At 50.9% G+C, this 12,501-nt stretch overlaps 4 protein-coding genes across 4 annotated transcripts; 3 read left to right on the forward strand and 1 right to left on the reverse strand.

The window, feature by feature from the left end:
- Positions 1-1,624: 1,624 nt before the first annotated feature.
- Positions 1,625-2,052, forward strand: PG986_012563 (uncharacterized protein; the record flags this gene model as incomplete). The annotated part of the gene is made up of 2 exons (XM_066848785.1): positions 1,625-1,829; positions 1,922-2,052. 2 exons carry the CDS (start codon positions 1,625-1,627, stop codon positions 2,050-2,052), a joined length of 336 nt encoding a protein of 111 aa, XP_066695481.1.
- Positions 2,053-5,325: 3,273 nt separating this feature from the next.
- PG986_012564 (uncharacterized protein) lies at positions 5,326-7,061 on the forward strand (the record flags this gene model as incomplete). Its single annotated transcript, XM_066848786.1, has 4 exons — positions 5,326-6,135; positions 6,191-6,306; positions 6,372-6,658; positions 6,853-7,061. 4 exons carry the CDS (start codon positions 5,326-5,328, stop codon positions 7,059-7,061), a joined length of 1,422 nt encoding a protein of 473 aa, XP_066695482.1.
- Positions 7,062-7,754: 693 nt separating this feature from the next.
- PG986_012565 (monothiol glutaredoxin-4) lies at positions 7,755-8,683 on the forward strand (the record flags this gene model as incomplete). Its single annotated transcript, XM_066848787.1, has 2 exons — positions 7,755-8,507; positions 8,606-8,683. The coding sequence occupies 2 exons, from the start codon at positions 7,755-7,757 to the stop codon at positions 8,681-8,683; spliced, it is 831 nt and encodes a 276-aa protein (XP_066695483.1).
- Positions 8,684-9,173: 490 nt separating this feature from the next.
- PG986_012566 (Laccase-1) lies at positions 9,174-11,433 on the reverse strand (the record flags this gene model as incomplete). The annotated part of the gene is made up of 2 exons (XM_066848788.1): positions 9,174-10,666; positions 10,731-11,433. The coding sequence occupies 2 exons, from the start codon at positions 11,431-11,433 to the stop codon at positions 9,174-9,176; spliced, it is 2,196 nt and encodes a 731-aa protein (XP_066695484.1).
- Between the last annotated feature and the right edge of the window lie 1,068 nt (positions 11,434-12,501).

Genomic DNA, 12,501 nt, shown 5'->3' on the forward strand with positions numbered 1-12,501 from the left:
AAGTACGTAACTTTACATTTAACTATAAAATAATATATTCCGGATCGTACGAAATAAATCCGGTCCCTCGAAAGCCTCCTTATATATTAAAAATAGTAAAAGTCGCCTAGAACGCTTTTAAAAACGCTAGTAAGAAATCCTCCTTTAAAATATAAGTAATATACGCCCGTATAAAACCTTTAATTTCTTTCCCGTACGCCTTTTTTAACGCATAAAAACAGCCGACATTAAAACATTAAAGCTTATATAATGAATAAAAAAATATATAAAATATAATAATCGAGTTTTCTTTATAATAAAACTCGAAAACTATCGAGTAATAACTTTTATAGCCGTTAAGTATTAATAAGCGATAAATACCCTTCGTACGAAACTTCGTATATTTATTAAAGTATCGAATCTAGTCTTTACCTCTTTTATTCGTAGTCTAGCTATTTTTAATAACTATAATTACCTAATCTTTCGGTAATAAGCTATTTTTATATTAAAAAAAGAGGTACGTTTTCCTGGTAAAAATAATATATAAAGGAATAACGTAACCGTGTAATTCGACGCCTTGTATCACTATAACCTATTCTCGGTTCCCTTACTGTACTATTTTAAGCCTTCCACGTCGATCGGAAATAATTACGACTATTTCGAACGAGATTTAACCTATAAAAAACCCGGTCTCGTCGAAATTATATATATCCTCCTTTTAAATTCTATATTTATTAATTATATTCCGTACGAAAATAAACTACGCGCGATACGCGTTAAAATCTTCGTAAAAAACTCTTTAATAATCGAATTTTCGGTTAAAACGCGTCTAGAAATCTAGTTATCGTCGTATAAAATTAGAGGCCCAGTTAACGCCGACGCGTCCCGCATCGCGTAAATTAAGTAATCGATTCGCTATATCTTTAACACCACTTATTTAAGGCGAAAACGATCGCGAATCTAAATTAATTATATATTATACGATTAATTACTCTTCGAAATTCATAAGTTTTTACATTAACGACTACGTATCTCGTCGTAAAATATCACCGTAACGCCGATAACGTAAAATTATATAAGGAATATTATATATTCGCGTTACGACTCGTACGCGTAATTTAAAGTCTTTTTTAAAGCGCTTAAAGCGCTAATTATATATCGTTCTCTTTTTATTAATTTACTATCGTAAATAATAAAAATATAAAGCATAAAATATAAGTTATACGGAATTAAAAAAAATATTCAATTAAACCGTGGATTACGTTACGTTAAATATATTAATAAAATTAATTAATTAATAAAATAAAACGAAAAAAAAACGAGATAATAATTAGCCGGCTTTTTTTCTTTTTCAATTAAAAAATCAAATAAACACACTATTAAACTATCGGCTAATATATAGAAAAAAGGGCCGTTACCGGACATATGCTCCTAGCCCCTTTAAAGGGACATGCGCGGCAGAAAGTTAAGCTGGCTAACAAAAAGTAAACACGTCCTAAGCGGTGCCACAACATTTCCCTCCCCTGATTTAAGCCAGTTGTAACCTACCCACCCCATCCTGTTACACCATAATATGCAACCGTACTACTAGGTAGCACAGCTGACAACTTATACAGCAATTACCTGAATTTCCGCGTTGGCAATCATGGAGCGTCAGAACTTGCCTCGGCTCCCCGCCCAGCTTCACACTCCGACGCAGTCGTTCAGCGAATCCCCCGGTACTGGTGCTGGCGGTGTCGCTACTCCCGACATGTCAGGTGCCGCTAGAGTGGCCGCCTTCAACGACAAGAAGTTCAAGGAGGAGTACGAGTATAACAAGTCCAGACTCTCCGATCAGAAATTCGACATCCGTATGTTTGCCTGTCCACATAACTATCTCCTGTCTTTTGATCTTTCTCCTCATCCCTTTTCATAACAGCTAACTTTGGGTTGCAAAAATAAGGGGACTATCCCGACCCTCTGCTGCCGAGAAACCCCCAGCAGGAGCCCTTCCTCCCGAGAGGGGTCACACCTGAGTTGGAGCAGCACCTCATCCAGCTTGTTCAGGACACCAAGCAAAGATTGGCTGCTTGAGGACTCATGTGTAGCAAGGATGGTGCGTGCATTGTGAGAAACCTCTGAAAAGTGAGGAGGCATGGCATGTGGGGTGTTTCGGCGTTGTGAGAGAAACGAATGCGAACACAGATGTGGTGATCGGCTGCTTCGTTAACTACTTGTTTTATCGCGATCAATTGAACTTGATTGAGCCATCCAGCCTGGCTACGGGATTCCTTGGCTGTATATCTGCCTGAATATAGGGGTGACATGTTCCTCTTCTGTCTAGAATCATAGCTTCCACGTGTATGTTGGCCAGTCCAAGAAAAAAACCCCTTTCCTTTTAAGTAGATGGTATCTGCAAGACAACGCGAGGCCACACGCTCGACATGGCAATTGTTGAGTGAGGTCTTTCGAGAACATTGATAGAACCAACATCAATACTACATAGCCAGAGCAATAGCCCAAGATCTAAATCGGGACACCAATATACGAACGCAAGGAATACGGGGTCGCAGGAGTATGGTACAGTCGAGAATTCGCCTCTTTGCTAGAGGTGGCACACTCAAGAGATGAATACGTTATTCGCCTTGGCTCGACGACCTCCGGATCTTCTAGCAGATGCCACATTGCTCTTGAAGGGTAGCTCGCAGTACCCCTACTTAGCCTCGTAGCCAACGGCAGGCCAGGAGGACGGGTTAGCTTATGTGGTGCTATAATAAGCCCTGTGTATATTTAATCTGTTCTATAACATGCTCGCAAACAACCAATGACAAGTCTCCCCTAGTTGCAGGCAGCGATTCCTGTGCAAGGATAGACAGGGGCGGGCAGTGCTCGGCCGGTTCTGCTGCTTATTGGTACATTCTGTATAGAGCTTGCTTTGATGACAAAGAGCGACCATAGAAGCTGATTGCGCTGTATACAATGGCTCATGTCGATGCCGGGATGACTCGGAGAAGTAGGAGGTCTGTGTCACCGAACGACGAGGCCCATGGCGCAGTAGAGCAGTAGAGTCACAACGGTGGACCATACACTGTTATCATGTCTCGTTCAGAATTTCACTCCACGTGAACATGTGCTACTCAAGTTGGCTTAGGGACCTTTATCTAAGGGGTGTGTTACATGTTCTGGAGATCTTGCTACTTGCTCTCAAGACGCCATGTGTATCTGGATATATAAGACGTTGAGATGCTTAAGCGACGGGTAGAATACCATGGTTCTCCTACCATATACATACGATTTCCGCATGGGAACAAGCTCATATTCCCACAATTAACCACGTGTGTGCGTGCTACGTAGGTTACCATGCACTCGGTAGGATCGGACCGCTGACTAGGTTCTTGCTTGCTCTCGTTGCAGCCAAGCCCAGTCGATTGACGAGTTACTGGGGTCGAGCATTGCCTCGATGAGGCAAGAGCTTACTGTCAAGTCCACCAAGACATTATACGGGATACCCATCTAGGCTGACCATGTAGAGAAGCCCGGTGTTTAGCCAAGAAGCTACATGGACACAATGCATCCTTCTCACCGCCCATATGTCGAGACCAATAGGCTTTTAGTATCTTGCCTGATATGCTGGTAGGAGAAAAACTATGTAGGGCTGCACCGCAGATGAGCTCGGCAGGCAGTAAGACCTGGGAAGCATGGTACTTTTTCTTCTTTGGGAAGCATAGTACTTTATAAGCTTATCCTTCTGACACATACATCCATTGCCGGATATGGTATTCCGTGGTTCGTGCTGGTCTTCATCTTCCTGCATAGACCCCGAAGACGAACCTTGGTTTCGACTACTGGGTGTGACCCGACACTAACACTTTCGTACCATACAGGCATGAGTATTTCAGATTGCTATTTCCCGATGGAGATATAACAACGTGTCGTCAACCTGTCTTTCCAGATGGTAATAAAGCCTATCTGGCTGGCCTTCTCCGTCGAACCTATTCATGCGGGGCGTAGAGCCTTTGCTTCGCACGTAGTCAGTCGCCGAGACTTGCTAGCGACGGATCACCATATATGACCCTGAATACCACCTGACGTATGCGGTTAAAGGCTCTACCGCACGTAGGATCCTTGCTGCGGATCTTCAGAGAAGTGGACTTCAAACCTCGCCGGCGCCGGCGAGCCAGCGTCAACATACATGTTCTGTTGAAGACTTGGCATCGTATCCGAGAATGACCGGCAAGTTTTGGCGAAGTGCTTGACCTAATCGATCTTGTAATTGGACTCTCTAGACCTGTCACCTTCTACATCACCCAATCCGGCTTGATAGAGGTCGATCCACGGCAGATCATGCTAAGCTCAGGCAACGCCAAGAAAAACGCCAAACTCGAGGACAAAACATATTTGAGGATTTGCGAAAAGCCGTTGACCCTAGATGATGTCGGTCAAAATGGTGTGATATTTTCCCATCCCCATGTTTTCTTTGTCAGCAAGGCATGGAGTGTGGTTGCCTGCCTCCTGTCATCCGAATCCAAGATAAGCAAGTATGCCATTCTCGGCATAGTGCCGTAGGACACGCTGGCTAATACGGTGGCTTTGGTCGAGAGGAGATGTCTTGTGCGTGCACTCGTGTCGCTGCGGTGTGGTTTCTCACAGGAATAGAATCCGAGCCTTGGCATTCCCATCGTCCATGCCCAATCACATCCCTCGACAACCAGAGGATTCGCAAACGTCTTACTCCCCCGCCTAATTCATTCAGACTTTGCACCCGCCGCATCCTCCCTGCAGCAGCAAGAAGCCGGGCCTGTGGGATCACTTATCTAATGTGCTCAAACCGAACATCATCCTGCATGAGAGCACATGGTAAGCCCGGCTTCTCCACCGACATCTTTCCCGTCCAATATAGCCGCACAGTGTCGCCATTATCGAGCCCTGCGATACCCATACTGTCTATAGTCACAGGCAGGCAAACGGTACTCCGTGCGTGCGACTCCATGACGAATCTTGCGTGCAAACCGAAAGTTCCTCGAGGGTTAGTCATCCGGTGTCATGGGTCGAGAGGCTCGTTGCTGTGAATCCAGCCAGGGACTGATACTATTTCCAAGCCTCGACGTAATGGTCTGGGATCCCTATGCACACGAACTTGTCGTAAATACACTATTTTCCCTGTGAGCGGCTCGACTCTCCCCGATCAACAATCCAGCTATAGCTTGATGCCGTTGCCGTAGACGGACATGTGGATTCCTCAAATACTCATCTCATGCCACGACGATCTGGACCGGGCCATGTCAGTCTTCTTGCATGACCCGTCTCTCATTAGCTGATCAGCACATCCGAGGTCGCGGGAACTCGCTACCAATTAACCGGAGCGGCATGGATCATTTCAACTCCACCGTCTTCAATGGGACTGTGGTGTCGACGAGACGGGGCTTCACGGTGACGAAGCAGAAACACAAGGGTTTATCGTTCGTCAACGCCTCCATACAGGATGCCGATACCAGGAGCAAACCACAAACAACAACGAAGACCGCCAACGTCTTGCCTCCCGCCGCTACTATTACTTTCGTCACCAACCAGGGAGAAGGGAAGAAGGGAACAGCTGGTCAGCTCAAGACGACAGCAGCAAGCAAGGGGGTTCGGAGCTCGCCAAAATCGGATATATCGAAACGACGACCAAAGACACAGACACGGAGAAGGTCGTGTTCCAGTTCTACCTCTGCAAGTACTCACAGCTCACTGGCTTCGGACATAGCTTTGAGAAACATACCTGATGGCCATGAGACCGGCAAGGGAAGCAATCCGCTGTCAAAACCTCTACCTCCCTGGGCCTCGTACAAGCGCCCACTAAGTCCGTTGGACTTCGTCAGGAGATTGAGATTCATGGCGTATGCGCTTACACCATGCAAAGCCTACACCCTCAATGAGTTTCGACTATCCGGGGAGGGATCGCTGAGTGTACCCGAAGAATTATGGCTCGAGAAAGATCCTACGAGTATACATTGCGCCACTACTCTAGGTGTTCTCTACGACACGTTGGCATCGGGGAAACGGGAGGCAGAGAGGCTGTCCTCACTTTCATCTCAGTTGGTCTGGGTTATCAACCGAAAGCTCAACGCCGCCGAGCAAACCAGAACTGCCAACAATGTTACAATACATGGAGTTTCCGCATTAGCTATAATAGCGGTAAGCATACCCCGAAGACGAATCGACGAGATCAGGGTTTGCTGATGGAAGATAGGGCTACCAAGGGAAGTATGTCCACTGGCAGGTACACATGAAGGGTCTCATGCGCCTTCTTGGGATTGCCGGGGATCAAGATAGGCTTGATGTTAGAACCGTCAACACGATACGCAAGTATGCATCCTTCCAGACCCTGGGTAAGATCGGCCCTCTAGGACTCATGGCTGACAACTCTGCAGAGCAGACTTCACAGGGGCCATCTCTTCTGCGACAAAACCGTGTATACCTTTCGCCAGGCTGCACCATGAGTTACTGGTGCCACCTATGGTATACGACACAGCCATGATCCGTGCTATCCAACAGCATCTTCAAGCTTGCGCCCTCGACCCTGCGACGGTCAAGACGATATCAGACCTTGCTCTGTTCAACAGGTACATGGACTACTTAACGACGCCCGGCAGCAGCTCTAAACACGACACCCAGACAGTCATCGAGGAATACTACTTTCTCAAACATCAACTGCTTTGTAAACCGAGACCCCTGAGGGAATCCGACGAAGCCATCTCAGCCGACGTCTCGTCGTCCGTGCCATTAGACCCAAATATGGACCCCTACACGAATTCGATGGAAGCAGCCGTACGGATATTATCGTTGTTGCTGATACGAGACCCAACATTTGATCTGCCATGTGAAACGGTACTCACGGACATCCTACACCAGCACACGAGGACCATTCTGGAATGCCGCCGTCAACAGCACCAAATCTTGAACACGATGGTCGACCCGAAGATGTTGCTGCAGGAGCCATCGGCCGTTCACCCACAGACCCCGACGCTGCTTTGGATATGCATCACGGGGCATTACCTCTCCATGCTCAAGGCGGGGGCTACCACAACATCATCATCGAAACAGGCGTGCTTCGTTTATAGGGAATTATTGATAGATATGCTCGGACCTGAGAAGGCAGCGCATCCGGAGCTCGTGTCGGACGGGGAGTTGGAGCTTTGCCGATATTTGAGTATGCGGCATCTGAGGGGTGAAAATTACAGCGAAAGGGGCGATGTAGGAAACTTGGCAAGGGCAACGAAGGCGGAGCAATATCTACCTGATTAGAAGTAAACCGGCAACGGTGATTGACTGAATTCAACCACATCACCTATTAAACGCCAAATCTGCATCCCCTAAGTGGTATTGTGGCATTCTCGCGCGACTGAGAGAACCCCTGGCCGTTCAGCTTGCTTGACCTACGGCAACATTGTGAATGGCCACCCAAAGCAATTCCGGGAAATGACGCAATAGGAAGCCCAGCGATTGATAAGACGCCAATTGATAATCAGGCACTAAATTTTACTGCCCCGCACCCAATCGGCGGTGCCTGGTACTTACTGTAGAAGCAAGCAGCAAACCCACCCCGCCATCACCGATGCCCGGCGGCCACCAAAAGTGTAAACTTGAGTCGTGACTGGAACTGAGGTGACCTCTCATGATTTTGCAATCAACCCTCCAAAAAATTCTCGACCAAGTACATACATACCAACCACATCGGACGTTTACCCTACGAACGAACGAGTCGAAATCCACCTCCACACACATCGTCAACGACAAAAACAACACAAGCAAACATGTCCACGATAAAAGAAATCACCAGCGAGGACGAGTGGCGCAGCCACGTCGCCTCGCTGCACAAGGAGACCCTCCTCATCATCTCCTTCCACGCGCCCTGGGCCGCCCCCTGCGCCCAGATGAGCACCGTCCTCAAGACCCTGGCGTCCGAGTACCCCGCGCCCACAGCCGACAACGCCACCAAGCCCGCCGCGACGAGCTGGGTCGCCATCAACGCCGAGGAGCTGAGCGACATCTCCGAGACGTACGACGTGACGGCCGTGCCGTACCTGGTGCTGCAGCGCAACGACAAGGTGCTCGAGACGGTGAGCGGCTCCAGCGCCGTCAAGGTGCGGGCCGCGATCGAGAAGCACGCGAACAGCAGCAACACCCAACAGCAGCAAAACGGCACAGCATCAGTAGTAGGCGGCGGCGCCTCGTCAATAGCCGACACCGCGACCAACGAGAAGAACGCCGCCGCCGGTGACGACGCGCCCGCGGACTCGGAGAGGGCAAAGGAGGAACTGTTCAAGCGGCTCGCGGAGTTGGTCAAGGCGGCGCCCGTCATGCTCTTCATGAAGGGCACGCCCAGCGCGCCGCAGTGCGGCTTCTCGCGGCAGCTGGTCGGCATCCTGCGGGACCGCTCCGTCAAGTACGGCTTCTTCAACATCCTGGCCGACGACGAGGTGCGGCAGGGGCTCAAGGAGTTCGCCGACTGGCCGACGTTCCCGCAGCTGTGGGTGGATGGGGAGCTGGTTGGTGGTCTCGATATCGTAAGTTTCTATTCTCCTGCTCTCTCTCATACATCTCTGCTGGGGCCGGTATTGTCATATTCTTGCGATGGTTTTACTAACCTAACTGTGCTATGTAGATCAAGGAGGAGTTGGAGAGCAACCCCGAGTTCCTGAAGGCATACAGCGTGGCCAAGGAGGGAACTGCTGCGGCTTGAGGGCTCGAGGGACGATGATAACGAAGATCGACGAAGTGATGGACTAGATTTCTTCGCGAAGAATAACGCTTGTGTGGTATCCTGACTTTGAGCTCGGTTCCATATGAGAGATATGGGCATTTGATCAGTACGGGAACAGAGATTGCATCTCAACAAACAGAATACTGCGTGTTAGTCACATAAATGCCGCGCCATGGCTTGGTAGTCTCAGCTGGGCCACATTTAACGCTACAACTGCCTTCAGAGTGTTAGACTGATACTTCACGAATCTCAATAAATTGCTGTTAAAACCATTATGTATCCAAAAGTGCATTCCTTCGTGCTTCTTTCTCTATATAGACGTATCTCCATCCTTGGGTATAAACAAGTAATGCTATGTACATATCTGCAAACAATAAAGCAGAAGAAAATAATATATATATATATCCAGTATATGGTAAAGTCCTGGTGGTGGGCACCTTCAGTCATATAATCCCCTCCAGAAACCGATTTATTCATCATGGAAGCCGGCGAAGACCTCGTCCGGCGGCGCGGCCCCCAAGCTCAGCACGTCGGGCGCCGCGTCGCACAGCTGCCGGTTGGCCTCGGGAACTTCCCAGCCCTTCAGGTCGCGCAGGCGGCTGATGACCTGCAGGCCCATGCCGGCCTCGGCGTGCCAGACCATGTGGCAGTGGAAGAGCCAGACGCCCGGGTTGTCGGCGACGAAGCGCAGCAGGGTCCAGCCGAAGCCCTCGAGGGTGACGGTGTCGCGGCGCAGCGGGTTGGCGACGACGGTGTCGTTGGCCGGGTCGAGCAGTCCCTTGCCGTGGGGCTTCAGGCCCAGGGCCTCGTAGCCGGGAAAGTAGCCGTGGCCCTGGCCCAGGACCCAGAGGGGCATGCCGTGTAGGTGGAAGGGGTGGTTGCCCTCGTCGACGTTCTGGAGGATGATGTCGACGGTCTCGATGCGCTCGTGCGAGAGGACGAGCTCGTGCTCCGGGTGGAAGGCGGCGTCGTTGACGGTGGCGTCCTTGCCGGCGGCGCTAAAGGAGTCGTTGCCCGAGGCCAGGCCGTCGACGAGACGGTGCAGCGTTGGTTGCTTCAGGTCAGCGCGGAAGGAGGACTGGTTCATGAAGCCGCGCTCTAGTCGCCAGTCGCCGATGGCCATGTTGACCCGGAAGTACCAGGAGTGGTCCGCAACGGCGGGGGCCGGCAGCGCGGGCACGGGCTTGTAGACGTTGCGCGCCGTCATGTCCTTGCACTGCATGGCGTAGTCGACAAGCGAGTTGGTGCTCGTGGGGAGAACCTGAGAGACGGCCGTACCATTGTTACTGACAGTATTAGTCGGCACAGTGGCATTAGAAGGCGCTTCGGGAGTCCCGTCCATGCCGGTCGGCATGACGTAGCGCATGATCATCTTGGCCTCGCTCACGCCGTTGTCGGGCAGCTTCGGATCGGAGAAGCAGCCCTCGATCATGCGGGCGCGCAGCCAGTACTCGGTGAAGTCGAAGCCGGCCTGATCGGTCGCGAAGGTGACGCTGTAGCGCTGACCGGGTGAGAGCGTGATGTCGGCTTCCTGGAACTGCTTGACGGGCGTGCCATCCACCTCGTGCACCAGCAGGCGCAGGTGGTCATCGATGGCGACCTGGAACCAGGCGAAGCCGCCCGCGTTGACGAAGCGCAGGCGGTGGTACGCGCCCGCCATCATATCCATGCTGGGAAGGAGGGTATTGGCCGTGTCGCACGTCCGGTTCGGGTGCAGTGCGCAGTCGACCTTGTTCATGCCGTTGATGAGCGCGCCATTGGGAATCGGCGAGTTCTCGTTGCCCGGAGAGAGCGAGTCGCGCAGCAGGGCCTCGGCTGGGTCATGGTACCAGTCCTGCAGCAATATCACCCGGTCTGTGGTGTAGGGATCTGTGCTAGTGGCGGATTCGTTCTTACTGTGAATGACGAGCGGGCCTACAAGCCCGCTCAACATTTGGACTCCTTGGTGAGCGTGATAGTAATCTTGATGGAATTATCAGTAATCAAGATCTTCATAAGCCACTGCTGGTATGCTTTCAGAACTTACAGGTTCCCTGCTGTCCCGTGAGAGTGAAGTTATACTGGAACGAGCCTCCTGGCGCAATCGGGCATTGCGTAACACCTCCCACCCCGTCCATGAAGTTCGTTCCGTTCTGGAGCAGGCCGTGCCAGTGAATGCCGGTAGCGTTCTTCGCAGCGTTCTTCACATTGACGATCACCGTGTCGCCTTCGTTGACCTCCATCATCGGACCGGGGAATTGTCCGTTGATCATCATCATCGGCTTGTAGACGCCGTCCGGGTTCCCTTGCTTGTCGACGATCGTCCAGTTGTACGTCCGGACTTGCGGGGGCGCCTCGAAATCCCATTTCGGGTTTAGAATATACTCCTCCTCCGGCCGCTGAAACGGGATTCTCATCAGCGCGTCGAGATGAGGGTCCGTCGAGGTAGGCGGACTTGACTGTGTCTTGTCGTGCGGTACGAAGAAAAGCCAGGCGTCAAAGGCCATTAACACGGTCAGCATGATGCCTGCAACAACGATCCAGAACCGTTTCCGATCCTCCCCGTCTACCACTGGCGTCGTAGGACCCAACTTCTCCATGTCGCGCGTCCCTGATGACAAAAGCCCTTCGCTCTGCTCTGCCTCAAGATTTTCGGGACCCGGCTTCTCCATACTGTTGCGCTGCTCCTCAGACAGCCTCTGCCCCGCGGGCTCTGGGGAGGCAGAGCGCACAGCGTCGTAGCGAGCCATATTGATAATTTTGAAGTGATCCCAAAGCAATTCCCAGAAATGCAAACGGTAGTGATTAACTTCCAAGGCTGGAGTTAAAGCTTTCCTTCCACCACCAGGGTATACACAGAGAGCCGTGAAATATAAAGTCGATTAGGGTAGGGGGTATTATTGCATGACCGACAAGGGCATGGAAGGCTCGCTGCGCTCTCAATAAAACAAGGCAGGACAGCAGCAGTTGACGAGAATCCAGTGCTATGCTCTCAAAAATGCCCGTCGCAGAATCTACCAGAGCCGCGACTTTGGAAAACGAATCGAAAAGGAATACAACGGAACAATGAATCAAATGCCGACAGAATGGTCACCGCATACTGAGGAACAGATGGCAAAGTAGAGAAAGGAAGTAAATTGTTTCCCGAGGTTGCGACAGGTTAAAGTCTGACAACTGGAAAAGGGCGCCAAGAGGATTAGCGAATGGGGGGCCCGACACTGCGAAACACTTTTGGGTTGGACCCCTGCACCCTCCTGAAACAACTGCCGGCCAATAAAGAAGAGGCGACTGGCACGACCAAAGGAGCTTCGGACCGGTCCAGATGATATAAGATTCGATCGACGAAGAAGCACCTCGGCCTGGATTTTTTCAACTGATCGTTCATGATTGAGTTATGTGTCGTCTATTCAAAGACGGGATTGTGAACGGGCGGACTCCTGTCACTTGTCATCCTGTTCAGACGATTCGGGGAGCTGCTTTGAAACGTGGTTCGCAGGACCTGTATCATTGGCTGGATTGCTTGGCGAGCGCTACAGCCTGCCTGCTCGCCCGCCCTGCTGCTTACCTAAAAAACTGGAGGGGGGCGTGATGCACTGATCGCTTTAGGGGACTTTAGGGGGCCCGACCCGTATGCGGTGCCTTTTCGGGGCTCCAAGCCGGGCGGTTCGATGAGGAGGGTTAGCGGTCCACTGCACCGAGCCTTAGCCTCCGTGTCTCTTCCACTTCTCTGCAACGTGCTCAGATATCTTGGTACTCGGAGATGAATATTATCAAGACAGTAATCGTTGGCCGGCGAATAGTTGTGTAGTGTTCATAAA

The sequence above is a fragment of the Apiospora aurea genome (assembly GCF_038362705.1).
Source record: "Apiospora aurea strain CBS 24483 chromosome Unknown utg000008l_segment0_segment0, whole genome shotgun sequence".
Taxonomy (NCBI): Eukaryota; Fungi; Ascomycota; class Sordariomycetes; order Amphisphaeriales; family Apiosporaceae; genus Apiospora; species Apiospora aurea.